Below are 13697 nucleotides of genomic sequence, written 5' to 3'. Positions count from 1 at the left end.
ATATATCTACTCCAAAGGAATAACAGTACTATTGTAGCATTTACTTCAATAACATATAACTGCATGAAGTATGAGTTAAACTCAAGAAACAAACATAATAATTACTAAGAAGAGTTGTTCACCATAATTCCAGGGATGCTAAACTTCTTTAAAGTATACACAGCAGTGATCATATTTATAATATAGCTAAAAAACTCTAGGAACTTCATGGATCTAGGCATCTAAGATTGTCTATGGGACACTTAAGTCTGCCCACTTTCGCATTCGTCACCCATTGCTAATATGGAACAAGACAAAGATTGTCCAAGACGATTATTCGGCAATTACACTCAAAACTGGCTAGTCATACCGATAAATGATTTCAAACTCAACCGGATCTCTTCATTGACGATGAAAACTCATTAATCCAAATATAAGTTCCACTACAGCAATTCATTCCCAAAAATAATTGCTTGCAATTGTTACTCCAAAAATAACCAGAACCTTTATCAAAAGCATGATAAAAGGCCATTAGTTAAGCCAGGATATGCTGTTGGACATGCTTCTCAAAACCTTGACTACCTAACATCTAGTGACTTCTTTTAAGTAGCACACCCTGAATATTAGGGGTGATTAAATGATTTTGATAACTTTGAATACTAGATATTAGGGATTGATATCAACATGTCTCGAAAACTACTTCAGCTTTTACCCAAAGGAGGGGAAACAAGGAAAAGAGCGAAGGCATTATCAAAAACATTTGCATTTGATAACAGGATAATTGCCAACAACTCAATGCCAGCAAAAGCCATCTAATTCAACTTCTAACTCAAACTATCAAATTTAAATCTCTAATATCAGTCTTTTGCCTAAATTCTCAAAAAGCCACAACTAATATGTGTAATTAACATTTACTTACATAACTAACATTCAAAACATGCTTTTGACATAGTCGATGCCGACCAAGGATAAAATAATTAATTAAAATCATATGAGAATAACAAATCAATAATCAAATTATATATCTACTTTTCAGCATAAAATCGCAACTTGAACTAACAATCTCGCTATGCAAGTGCTTCCTAACGTGCATCTAATCAAGTTCCACCTCCACCAATGAGAACCCAGACTACCTTTCACCGGAATTGGGCCAAAAAGTACTAACTTACTGGCTAAAAGAATATATAATTAAACAAAACAAAAAGAAAACCCCATATGTAAAATAAAACAAACAAAATCCACCATGCCACTAATCGAAAACTAGTATTACATAACAAAAATTAAACTTCAGACACTATAAAAAAACTTACTTTTTCTCAATAAATCACAGTTTATTTCTTTTTCTCTAAAAAATAAAAGGAAGCACAAAGTAATTTTTTAGGAGGGCCTAATATCCATAATGCTTTTGACCTTAGGAGCATAGAGGGAATAAACGACGGCTTGTCGTTTAGCGACTTCCAGCTGAGCTTTGCCATCGGAGAAAGCGGCGGACAGCTGAGAAGGGTCTGTTAAGTTCTTGTTGTCTCGAAACGCATCGATGGTTCGTCGTTTTGTGTACTCCCTTATGTTGTAGTCGCAGAACTGCCGTGCCACTCGCAGCAGCGAACGATAAAGCTGTAAGACCTCCGTTCTAGTCGGCGATGCTACCCCCGACGCCGCCATTAGCTTTTTCTTTATTCTTTTGCTTTTTTTGAGAGAGAGAGGGTGGGGTATCAGGTTTGTTTGATTTTATAGAGCAGTGCCGTGGGCAAGACAGAATCTTTGCGCGGTAGTTTTACTTGACTGAATGACTACGGAGATGTCGAGCAAAACGCATCGTTTTAGATTTTGCATGATAAATAAAAAAAATAAAAAGCAATTACAAGGGAATAATTACACAACCTGAAATAGGAGTAAAAGTCTATCTTCAAATAATAAAAATTTTATATTATTATATTTTAATTTAAAATATTTATTTATTTGTTTACCCTTGTTCCCCCCCCCACAGTTCACCTGTGTCGGCAAGGGCCAGTGTATAAAGTAAGAGTTACTGTGTGAAACTTAGAAAAAGATAGTGACCGGATCTCCAATTTTGTTACATATAAAAGAGGATTCATTGTCACTCTCCTTGGGCTTAGATCTCTCTCTACCGAAAAACATGGCTTCCCTTTGGCCAATAGCTTTGATTTGCATTTTCGTTTTCTCACTCTCCATTGCTCACTCCAAAACTCTCAAGAGAGATGGTAAGGTTTTCCTTTCACCCTTTCCGCTGGATCTTCCTTTGTTTGCTCTGTTTGGTTCTGAGAAAATGCGGGGAGAAATAATTAGGAAGCCGGAAAGTTTTTTTTTTTTTTACCATACCTAGAATGTCATACTTGTTCGTTTCATTAAAGTAAAGAAAACCCATTTTTTGTTTGAATGGGTTCTTTCGGTAATTGTGTTCATTTTTTATGAATTAAGGTTGTGATCTTTTTGCTTGTTTAGTTATTTTAGGACCTCTTTAGAGGGTGTTTTGCTTAATTTTTTGTCTAGCAGATGTTAACTAAGTTTAACTTTCTACCCATTTCGGTTCAACTTTTTAGCAACCTAGTTGATAAATATACTTCAATTTATCTTGATCTAAATGGATTTGACCCTTCATTTTTTGTTAAAACTAAGAATTTGTTTTCCCCGATTGCAAAAGCCATAGAATGATTAGAACTTGCAAATTGGTTTTTATGGTCTGATATTTATTGTTATTGTTGATGTAGTGAGAATTGGAGTTATTATCTTCAAGAAGATTAATATAGAATGTAAATGTGCACCATGCGATGGGTTAAGAGTTTGTATTTTTATTGCAGTAAAAGCCTTAAATGAAATAAAAGCATCACTTGGATGGAGAGTGGTATATGCATGGGTTGGGGATGATCCCTGTGGAGATGGTGATTTACCACCCTGGTCTGGTGTAACGTGTTCTACTCAAGGAGATTATAGAGTTGTTACTGAATTGTAAGTATCATAGCTGGTTGTTCATTCTATTTTAAAATTCGATGTTTGTGCCTCATTTTTGCTTAATATGCTCATAAATTAAAGAGTATGTCTTTGATTTATTAAAGCAGCCTAATGAATAATTCAAGTTCAAATCCTTTCGCTTTCTCATTCTATCTTTGATTCCAACTTGTATTTATATCTTATGGCAGAGGTTAGGATACTTTTCTGCCATGATTCACTACAAATGTAATTCTATTGGTTTCTCTCGACTTTCACCTTGGCTCATGATTATGGTTATTTTCTTTTACAGGGAAGTTTATGCTGTATCAATTGTTGGTCCTTTTCCTATTGCTGTAACTAATTTGTTGGATTTAACAAGGCTGTAAGTTAAATCTTTCGTCCTAATAAGCTAAATATATTTGTTGTTTGAAGGTGAACAAAATATATACCTTGTTATTCATTTTCGGACTGTGCTTCAAAATGACAATTAAATCTCCTGTAAATTGGAGCTTCAAATAACAAGATCAACTTTTGATGCCCATAAGTTCTTTTTGGTCATGTCTGTTAGGTGTCACAATATTGCATGTGCACAAGTGTAATTTCCTGCACTTGATCTGTAGACCATGTGGATGAAATTGGCATTTTAAAGCAGTAAGCATATATAAATGGAAAAGCAACCTGTGCATTTCCCCTGTTCCGTCTAGTGAGGAGCAGAGAAAAAGGGAGAAATTAGGCTGGTAACTCAAAAGCTTGATGAAAATGGATTCTTCTATTTACCTTTTTGATATTGCCCCTTATCTCTTTTTCAGCTGCATCAATTGCTGTACTACGCTTAATGTGGATTGCATGTCTTGTATAGTGTTCATGTGCATAATTTATGCATTCATTCCTTCACATTGTTGCTTTTAATTGTGTACATAAATTACAACCCCTTGAAATAGTTTAGAAATAATGTGTCATGTAGTATCCTAGTATGTGGTAGTCTTGGTTCTCCCTAACATAAAAATAATTTTATGAACAGAATAATCACAAGTAGTGGGGCTATCATGTAGATGTTTTAGCCTCAAAAATTAATTTGAGAGCTCTAAGTGGAACTTTTTCCTTCTTGACTTTGCTAATGTGCAGGGATCTCCATAACAACAAGCTAACTGGCCCTCTTCCTCCCCAAATTGGACGGCTGAGACGGCTTCGGATGTTGTATGTTTTCTTCTTCTGTGATCTGCTATTTGTGTGGGACACTTCATGATAACTCTCTTTCTGTAGATATCAGTATGAATTGACTTAATTCTTGTACTCTGCTTTGAGTTTCAGTTAACAGTTTCTTGCTTTTTTTTTTGTCATAACTATTTATTTTTCCATGAGTGAAGCAATTATGATTCCAGGTCTTTGTTATCAGTGAAGTACTTGTCTGTCTCAAATTGTTCTGAAGTGTACTACATACACCAGCAATGCTACAGCTTGTTATATAAATTATATTAACCATGTCACCCTTACTGGCAGCATTTTGTGTCTGACCATACTTCCATTACTTAGCTACCTTACACTACATCAGTAGATCCAAAAGCTTCAGTATTGGATATTAACCACATGCAATATCTAGGCCAATATTTATGAGTGCCATTCTTTTTTACTGAACAAATTAAGTATAAACTTGTAGGCAAAAGCATTTTAGTTTCTTCAAAATTTTGTTAGCATTCCTCTGAGAATAAGTTTTGCCTTAACTGCGATGCATTGCACAGAAATTTGAGGTGGAATAAACTCCAAGATGTCCTTCCTCCTGAGATTGGTGAGCTGAAAAGACTAACCCATCTGTGAGTAACTTTATATTTGCACAAACCTCTCTCTCTCTCTCTCTCTCTCAGTGTTGAATGTGTTTGCAAGTACATTCATGCTAGCATAAATTGGGAAAGATCTAACTGAAATTTCTTTAGGTCTCTGAGCTTTAATAATTTTAAGGGTGAGATTCCTAAGGAGCTTGCCAATCTACCTGAGCTTCACTATCTCTACCTTCAAGAAAACCGTTTCGTTGGGCGAATTCCACCAGAATTGGGGACTTTACAAAACCTTCGGCACTTGTAATATTCTGTTGACTACTTTCTGTACCTTTCTATAACAATTTTTTGATAAGTGCCTTTCTATAACATTTAGTGGTTATCCTTTATTGGCAGGATATTTTAATCATTATGCTAAATGTTTATGTTTGGTTTTTCAGGGATGTTGGTAATAATCATTTGGTGGGTACCATTAGGGAGCTTATTCGTTTTGAAGGAGGCTTTCCAGTTCTACATAATTTGTACGTTATATTTTAATTCTTAACGTGTTATAAAACTCTGGTTGTCAAGAATTTATGTTGTGCAAGTTTTTGCATGATTTGTTATGCAATATGATCAAAGACAGTTTTCTTAGGGTTTGCATTGATGCAGGTACTTAAATAACAATTATTTGACTGGAGGAATTCCTGCTCAGCTGGCAAATTTGACAAATTTGGAAATTTTGTGAGTGCAACTAATATAGTAACTAAGCAATTTGTATTATGGGATTCTTCTTCTTTTAGGGCTTTGGAATCCCTTAAAACTTAATTTTGTGTTGGTTACAGGTACCTTTCATGCAACAAGATGTCTGGTGCAATACCATCAGCACTTGCCCATATTCCTAAACTGACTTATTTGTAAGATTTTCTAAACCAGTTAGTCTAGTTTGATTTGGAAATCCGGACTAATTTTCTTGCTCTGTTTCTTCACTTTTTTTTGTAAATGCTTGTTCCTTGATCATTTCATTTCTTTTAATTGATGAAACTTTAAGGGGAAAAAAAAGGACGGGGGAGGGGGGGAGTGGGGAGGGTGTCTATAATATGAAGAACAGGTAGCAAGAGTCTATTTCAATTTGATGTTTGACTTCTGCACTTAAATTTCAACAATAACAGGTACTTGGATCATAACCAGTTCTCAGGCAGGATTCCGGATGCATTCTATAAACATCCTTTCTTGAAAGAATTGTGAGTTGCCTTCATCTCTTAATTTGTGAGGAAAATAGCCTCTTTGGAAACTTGCTAATGTCAAAAAGAAAAAAATATTTAACTTCATTTTATTCCAATTGCAGGTATATCGAAGGGAATGGATTCCGGCCAGGTGTAAACCCCATTGGTCCTCACAAGGTGCTTGAACTTTCTGACACGGATTTCTTGGTTTAGTCAAACTGTCAGATGACCAAACTGCTACTGTAAATCTGTGGCCATTTGTTCCAAGCAAGTATGGGACTCATATTTAATATATTCTTTTTACTATCCTAGAGAAAAAGGTTCTGCTAGTTAGTCAAGTCGGTGGCATTTGCACTGTAGATATGGTAGACTCGTTCTTTAGCATCATCTGCAGCTCTATTGTATCAATATGTGGTCTTTTTCATCAAACAGCTGAAAGCTTGAATATTAAGATAGAGAATGATCAAACATCACATTTGTATTAATGAAATTTGAAATTTTGAAAAGGAGTTGTCTTATTGTTCTTCAGTTTCTCCACATTTACAGGTTGCTCTATTTAATTTGGTAGCAGAGAATGATTGAAACAGAAGCATTGTTAACTCTTTTTTGTGTGTGTATGTGTTTATCTTAAAAAATGAACTCCTTACTATAATTTTTATTTTGGATGAATAATCCCATAAGTGAGAAAAAGGGAACAAGAGAAGTGATTGAAATTTTCCCTATACAGTTTGTCTTTTTTCCTTTCCTTATTTTCCTAATACATATGATTTTGTTTATTTTATAAATGCTAATCTTCTACAAAAAGTATTTCCGTCATTTGAAAATGTGAAGCTTTGAACATTGTCTGTTCTTTTATCTTCCCTCATTCTTTGCAATAGAAGTAATATACTTTCCCTGAGTGAGACTTGACACCAGTTAGTTCATTTTCATCATCCACCTTACAGAATGTGGTGAAGTAACATAACATCCAGTAAATTTGAGTATCTACCACCCCCTCCCTTCTAAGCATTTAATTAGAAACTACATATCTAGCCAAATACAGTCTACATAAATGCATATAATGATTTATACAACTGATCACTGCATAACTAGAAATAATGATTTATACAATTTCTACAGAAATTATTTTCCACGTAACATTGCTGCAGAAATTAAGGATAATTACAATTGCTCAAAACTATATTCACCAAAAACTTAGAAATTCTGCTATTAATACAATTATCATATGCAACACCTCATTCTTGCATTACTGCTGTAAGGAAAATGGAAAATTATCCACAAGCTGGAGCATCGAAGTTGGGGAATACTATGAATGCAATAGACAAAGGAGCCAAAGATATTGGAGACATCACATTAACACGGATAGGGTCTAGCCTTGGGATGTTTCCAGCATCTGTAAGTAAAGGAACACCATTAAGAACCATAGTTCGGCTTTGCAGGTATCCATTTCTTGGAGTTAAATGATACTCCTCTCTGAGTAGCGGTTCATCTGAAGCTTTAACTCCAACCCAGGAAAATGTTTTCTTAAGACTATGTGTGAAAGTGGCCTGGCCAATGTTTTCTTCTTTCACAGCCAACTTGATGCTGATGCTATTTTGAACATCCAATATGAATTTCGTCTGATTGCTCAAGTTGATCAGGAGCAAAGTTACACCGGCCTGCAACAGGATGCCAATATCATAGTCAAAGAAACTATAAAAAGATCACTAGAGAAATAGTGTTTTAATTTCAAAAATTAAAATCTCTATGATTTCAGGTGTTTCATAATTCCTGAGGCAAGAGCAACAGTCACAAATTTCATAGGAAAAATGAATAAAATTAATCTGAGAAAGTCAAAAATAAGCATACTCTACAGATGGTGCATATGGGTCTGAGACATGGACATAATTCATCATGGTTCAATCATTATGTTCACAACTCATGTCAAAAACTTAATGGAATTTATTGGTAATCACCTATCACAAAAGGTTTTTAAATTAATGCAAACCAAATTAAAGATAAATAGCAGCAATTTGAACACCTAGATGGGAAATCACCACATGATTAAGCCATTTAAAAGAATCAATTTCAGTTTTAAATGTTTGATAGATTGTATTAATTGGAAGAGGAAGGTGCTTAAGTAAATTCTCAAAAAAGTAAGCTTTGAAATGTGAACCATCAAATTATAGGCGCGAACAGACCTCAAGAGAACCTCAGGCAATATCATCACATTAGTTAACCCTTAAGCCCTGAGTAGAGAAACAAGCTAGGAAAAACACAACCAAAAGTTGACATAATCGGGCAAGTTGGTATGCTTGTTATTAGCTCAGTCCATAGCAATAGGGAGGATCTTGCTTAGAGTAGATCTGCCTATGGCTAATGCTAAAACTGGACCAGCAGAAAAAAAAAATTTTCTTTCAAATGGTTATTAATCAGCTAAAAGTAAGCATGGATTCAAACTTCTCCATCATATTAAATAAAGCTAGAAATCTAAGAACCTGAGGCTTTTTGTACCACTGTCAACCTAAGAGTTAGGATGCCTGCATGCTCCTAATAGTCTTTCTTTCAGAATAAACTTGAATAAAAGAAAAAATAATTGACTTACTCTTCCTTTCGAACAATGGGCATAAGTTCGCAGAAAGGATGAAGCATCACTATCAACAGCTAGAACCACTTTTCCCATCAGTCGATGCCATAGAAGTGCACTGTTCAGAACCATTAGAACAAAAGGTATAAGGACTCTGCTTATAAGTCCAGCATAGTCATATATGAAAAAAGTTTTCAGTATCATCTTTCTCACCAACCCTTCCCCTCCAATTTGATCAAACATTTAAACAACACACAAGCAAAGAATCTAGCATTTATACACTCCAATAAAGAATTTCAAATCTCTTGCTCTTGCCTGTAATAATCAGGGTTGGGTACATATGTTGTTGCATTGAGGAGACCATAGTTCCCACCAATTAGTGTTTGCCTACAATATACTTTAGTATGGTACTTGGATGCCATTCCAAGCTGATCCAAATACCTAAAATCATGAACAAGAGAAAGAAAACTTGAGCATTCATACATGACAATAAACATTAGTGGTAAACTTAATCGTTTACAACGATAAAAAATCATAAATGAAGAGAGGAAAAAGATAATTATAGCTGTTGAGAAAGTGTGATTACCAGAAGCTGTTCACAAATGTGTCAGACACATGAGGACCACCACTGTTATAGGCCCCACCAGATTCTCCAACCCATGCAGAAGCCCAAGGACCATGCCTTCGGATGATGTGTGTAAGATTGCTGAATGTAACTTCTACCTTGCTTAAGTGGTTTGGATCCAATATCTTACTTATAAGTTTGGGATCAACACCTGAAACAAAAATAGGGCTTAAAATGTATTAAATGGAGGCAGGACTGACAAACAGTAATGTTTCAATGCGTTGAAGCCAACAAACACAATAGTTGATGGTTTGCCTGAATCTTGGATAAATAATTATCTTAGATGAAAATTTAGAAAATATTATTAGGGATTGTTTGATATTATTTCTTTAACGTTTATTTTTTGGCTACTAATTCTAAATCAATAGTTCATTATGTAGGGCAGTTGGCTTGATAAGTACATTCTGCAAAAGAATTTGGTACTATCCCAACTTACCTGCACCCAAATTGTATATATGATGGCTCATGGCATCAAGTATGCTTGAACCTGAGATCTGAAGAAGCTTCGTAAACCACTCTCGGTCAAAGAATCCCCCAGGTGCTACAAGGGATGGTTTGTATTGAGAGCCTTTGTATAACTCATTTATAATTTTCTTTAGGTAGATCAAGTCTTTCCCATACTGGCTGGCAAGAACATGCGCACCAACACCATTTCCACTCAACTCATTACCTAAAACAACAAAGGCCACATTAGAGGTGAGAAGAGAGAAAAAAGGTATGGATATGCAAAGGCCTTTGTCTATAATTCCATACCAAATTCCCATGAATCTATTTGGTACCCCTTTGAAATGGTGTATTTCATAAAATCTTGTGCATTGCTAGAGTCCCAATCGCCTCCCCAGAGGCTCCTCCTTATTTTATGTCTCCCATGGAGTGCATTCAAGCCAAATGTCAACATTACCCTGCGAATGTAGGATTCAAGTGAATACTCATAGCAGCAGCAGAAGCCTAAACTAATCCGTTAATAAAGTTGAAAAACCTTGTGAGCGTTAGAATAAACGTAGGGAAAAACTTACTAAAATATACGCACTTCTATGAGAATCACTTAGTGTAGAAAAAATTATCTTCATCCTATAATTTTTCATAAATCCATCTTTACCACATATGATTAAAATCTCATCCAACTTTCTTATGAAATGAATTTGTAACAATGTAGCTCTTCCATTTACTAGATGTTATATTCCATAACAAGCAGATTCAGTCAACCTTTCTGATTAAATAACCTTGTTAATACGAATAAGAAATAACCCAGCTCAAGCCAGTTAAGTTAATGGACCATACACATGATATCATTCACTTCTGTTTATAGACAATACTCCAAATCTGCAGGGCAAAAGCATGTTTCCTTTTGGTGAAGAGGGAAAATGGTATTCGAAATGCTAGGATCTTACCCTGTTGCATTGAAAAAATGGTTCAGCTGGTCCCACCTCTCCATGTGTAAGCATCCCTTTGAAAATCCAAACAACCCATCTTTCATCTTTCTGAATGGATGGCAAGGAGACTTCAAATTTCCAACATTATACAACACTTGATCTTGCAAAGAGCCTCCAATTCTTATCCTCAAACGGTTGAAAGCTAACAGCATCAGGAACATAGAGTAGCATCATACTTCAGAACAAAAAATTTCAACAAGATACTATAACATCTATGTCAAGGGAACAGCCACATCATTACTGATGTAGAAATACAAACCTTGGACAGCTCTGGCAAGGAAAGGATGAGTCAAGTCCTGTAAAAAGAAGAGCAGGTTGAGCTGTTACTAAATGGCTTCAATTTTTAGAGAAGCTTAGCAGAATGAGTTGACAAAGTTCTAAGAAAAACCATTTACTCTTATGAAGAGGATAGTTCTTCTTAAGCCTCACCAGATTTATTGCAGATGTATAGTGCCATGGACACTGCTTGTAATCACACTTATCATGAGGCCACCAATCAATTGTAGCACAGATGAAGTTATCATCAGTTTGAGCAACAGTTGTAGTCCCATCAACTACAATTGTCCAATGACTAATCTCTTCAGCCAAAATTGCAGGTAGGGAAGCCACAAATAAGAATAAAATGAGGCGAAATTCCATTTGGTAAATCAACCGTGACAGCCTCGCTTCCAATTCAGCGTATTGAAGTTAACTGTGATCAAAGGGTGTAAAATTCTATCAGAAACAGGACCTCTAAGGTGGCATTTGGAATGAAATGAGTGAAATTTTAAGTATATTTCAACAAGAATAAAAGGAAATTAGAAGTATAAAGTTCCAGACAGTAATTTGTCCCAAACTACACAGTTTATCACCTGTCTTTCCAGATTATTAATAACTTGAAAGATATCAAACCTTAAGACATAGGTTAGCTGTTTACAGCATCCAAAAATATATAATCAATGACCTAAATCAAAGCCATGACGAGTAAAGATATCGTGGGAATTGGACTTATATTGGATAACACACAACGTTACAATAGACTGCAACTTCCTACTTCTTTTATTCCATCGAAAAATTGGCTCTGAAAATGAGCTAATTTAGCATTTTCTAAGTAGATTTAAGAGGAAGATACCTCCTTTAGAAAAGAAAATATTAATCATAGAAATGGGATGCGTGATTTTAAAGCTTCAGTGAGATTGCCATAAAAACAAATTCCAACAACATCAATATTCAACAAGTTTGAAGAGGTACTGAGCTGAATAAAAGAAATATCAGATCTCAAAATATCAAAAACATTCTTAATGCATCAACAGACATGTGCCTGACGAATGGAACAAGAAATGCCTTTTTTTTATTTATTTCACAACGTTTACTGTTAAAGTACAAGCAAATGAAAACCATTCAAAGTTTCAAAATTTAACAAAACCAAAAGCAACCCATTGAAAAAAAAAAAAAAACTACCCTGAAATAGCCAGAAACAAAGAACATGTTCAATTGGCATACACAATGACAAAGCTCAACTCCCAGATGCAATTCGAGGAAACCAAAGGACAAACCAGAAAAGAAACTAACCTCCAAAAAAAGCTACAAACCAGGCATTGGAAAAGCAAACAGAGAAATGCAGGGAAGTTTCCTTAGAAACATGTACACCACCAATACTGTTGAAAAGCTACAATTTTTCCTTTAGCCAAAACAGAAGCATTATCTGTCTGTCTTGCCTCTTATCCTTGGGCTCCAGTTACTTTCCCATGACAAGATAAACATGTTTGGTGAAATGGGTGGGACTCAGATTTGTCGGTTTTGGCTAAAAAATTACATTAAGATTCTTGTCCAAAAACTTGCACTAAAAACTGTAGGTACTTTAGTTTAGCCATAAGCTCTTTTAGCACCCACAAAAGAATGACGTAACTGGTTTGGAAACAGGGGTGGGTGGGGGGGAGGCCAACAGTCAAAGTGTTTGTTTCCATATCCAAGGAGTAAAAGGGAAATTAGAAAGATTAAATCGAATCATGTTTGTGTTTAAGATTCCAAGTGTTCCTGGGGAGGTTGTAGTTGGCTTTAAGTTGAGGTAATGCCTACACCAAATCTTCCACTTACTTGGAATAATGGTTTCTATTTCACTACAAGTATTTCTTTACCTCTTTTTTTTAATTCTAAATTCTAATTAAATATCAGCCGCCAGATTCGTTATACTTCATTGATTGATTAATTAATTAATTAATTAATTAATTAACTATAATAGAACTTGGAACCTTTTTCAACTTGGAAAATGAAATAAAGCAAGCATTCAATTGCCAGTATTAAGAAAGGGAACTACTTTTCCAATGTTGCCTCATCATTACTTACTAGTTTTCTTTTTCTTTTTCTTTTTCTTTGATTAATTTAGGCTTCATTTATTTTGTGAAAATTGGTTTTCAAAAAAAATACTTTTTTGAAAATATTTATTTTTTTAAAATATATAATATTTTTTATTATTTAGATGGCTTTATGAAAAATATATATTTTTTAAGTTGTTTTTTGAAAAATTGATTAGTATTCCTGTCAAAATTTTGGTATTAACATAACTATTAAAGTATTTATAATAAACTATTATATTATTAAAATACTTATTTTATTTAAAAAAAGTATTACGTAGTCTATTAATATCTATTACTTATTATTAAATAATAATATAATAAATTTTATGATTAATTATGAAAAATATTTAAAATAACAATATTTATTATTATTAATATAGTAAAAATATTTTATTTTAATATATTTAAATTTATTTTTAATTAAAATTAATAAAAAATATTTATAACTACAATAATATTTTAAATTAAATTAAGCTAAACTCAATCTAAATCTGAAAAACCCAAAATCAAATAGATTGACCCATAGACAAGTCTAGATGGAAAAAGAGTTTTATTTTTGGCATAAATTTAATTTAAAAATTGTCTTCTATTTTTATAAAATGCAAGATAATTTTCAAAATTTTAAATTAATTATTAAATAATTTTCCAAGGACCATCTCATTTTTAACCAACTAAACATAAAAAAAAAAAGGGGAAAATCAATCTCTACGAAACAAACGGAGCTTTATTAATATATCCCAATAATAATATGATAGGGTAAAAATGTAAATTTAAAATAGAGGTTGATACAAGATAGTTTAATATAAAAGAAAAAATGTGGTCATTTAAAGCA

General features: G+C 33.9%; 3 protein-coding genes across 5 annotated transcripts; 1 reads left to right on the top strand and 2 right to left on the bottom strand.

The window, feature by feature from the left end:
- Positions 1-1197: 1197 nt before the first annotated feature.
- LOC110417749 (LYR family of Fe/S cluster biogenesis protein) lies at positions 1198-1693 on the bottom strand. The gene has a single exon (XM_021430261.2). The coding sequence runs from the start codon at positions 1639-1641 to the stop codon at positions 1357-1359; it is 285 nt and encodes a 94-aa protein (XP_021285936.1). The 5' UTR covers positions 1642-1693; the 3' UTR covers positions 1198-1356.
- A 290-nt stretch (positions 1694-1983) lies between these two features.
- Positions 1984-6433, top strand: LOC110417747 (Leucine-rich repeat (LRR) family protein). Its single transcript, XM_021430259.2, has 11 exons — positions 1984-2201; positions 2799-2946; positions 3239-3310; positions 4054-4125; positions 4668-4739; positions 4860-5003; positions 5141-5221; positions 5352-5423; positions 5525-5596; positions 5852-5923; positions 6028-6433. The coding sequence occupies exons 1-11, from the start codon at positions 2117-2119 to the stop codon at positions 6116-6118; spliced, it is 981 nt and encodes a 326-aa protein (XP_021285934.1). The 5' UTR covers positions 1984-2116; the 3' UTR covers positions 6119-6433.
- A 520-nt stretch (positions 6434-6953) lies between these two features.
- LOC110418670 (heparanase-like protein 1) lies at positions 6954-12383 on the bottom strand. Of its 3 annotated transcripts, none has more exons than XM_021431453.2 (10): positions 12081-12383; positions 10959-11220; positions 10789-10825; positions 10488-10671; positions 9850-9998; positions 9533-9766; positions 9058-9247; positions 8787-8912; positions 8490-8589; positions 6954-7563 (listed from the first exon to the last, which is right to left on the bottom strand). In XM_021431453.2, exons 2-10 carry the CDS (start codon positions 11166-11168, stop codon positions 7177-7179), a joined length of 1617 nt encoding a protein of 538 aa, XP_021287128.1. In that variant the 5' UTR covers positions 11169-11220; positions 12081-12383; the 3' UTR covers positions 6954-7176. The 3 variants fall into 3 exon arrangements, with proteins under 3 accessions (XP_021287128.1, XP_021287130.1, XP_021287131.1); XM_021431455.1 differs by lacking the exon at positions 12081-12383 and adding an exon at positions 11970-12044; XM_021431456.2 differs by lacking the exon at positions 12081-12383 and adding an exon at positions 12012-12033.
- Between the last annotated feature and the right edge of the window lie 1314 nt (positions 12384-13697).

Source organism: Theobroma umbraticum, unplaced genomic scaffold (genome assembly GCF_002168275.2).
Source record: "Theobroma umbraticum cultivar Fairchild unplaced genomic scaffold, ASM216827v3 scaffold_50.0, whole genome shotgun sequence".
Classification (NCBI taxonomy): domain Eukaryota; kingdom Viridiplantae; phylum Streptophyta; class Magnoliopsida; order Malvales; family Malvaceae; genus Theobroma; species Theobroma umbraticum.
This window is presented reverse-complemented; position numbering and strand designations above follow the sequence as displayed.

Bases quoted from the DNA above. Each gene is read 5' to 3' on its own strand.
- LOC110417749 (XM_021430261.2), bottom strand. From the start codon at position 1,641: ATGGCGGCGTCGGGGGTAGCATCGCCGACTAGAACGGAGGTCTTACAG.
- LOC110417747 (XM_021430259.2), top strand. From the start codon at position 2,117: ATGGCTTCCCTTTGGCCAATAGCTTTGATTTGCATTTTCGTTTTCTCA. The intron at 2,947-3,238 runs GTAAGTATCATA...TTTCTTTTACAG, and splicing joins TATAGAGTTGTTACTGAATT to GGAAGTTTATGCTGTATCAA. The intron at 4,126-4,667 runs GTATGTTTTCTT...TGCATTGCACAG, and splicing joins CTGAGACGGCTTCGGATGTT to AAATTTGAGGTGGAATAAAC.
- LOC110418670 (XM_021431453.2), bottom strand. From the start codon at position 11,168: ATGGAATTTCGCCTCATTTTATTCTTATTTGTGGCTTCCCTACCTGCA. The intron at 10,826-10,958 runs GTGAGGCTTAAG...TTCTTTTTACAG, and splicing joins ATACATCTGCAATAAATCTG to GACTTGACTCATCCTTTCCT. The intron at 7,564-8,489 runs GTAAGTCAATTA...ATCCTGTTGCAG, and splicing joins CCCATTGTTCGAAAGGAAGA to GCCGGTGTAACTTTGCTCCT.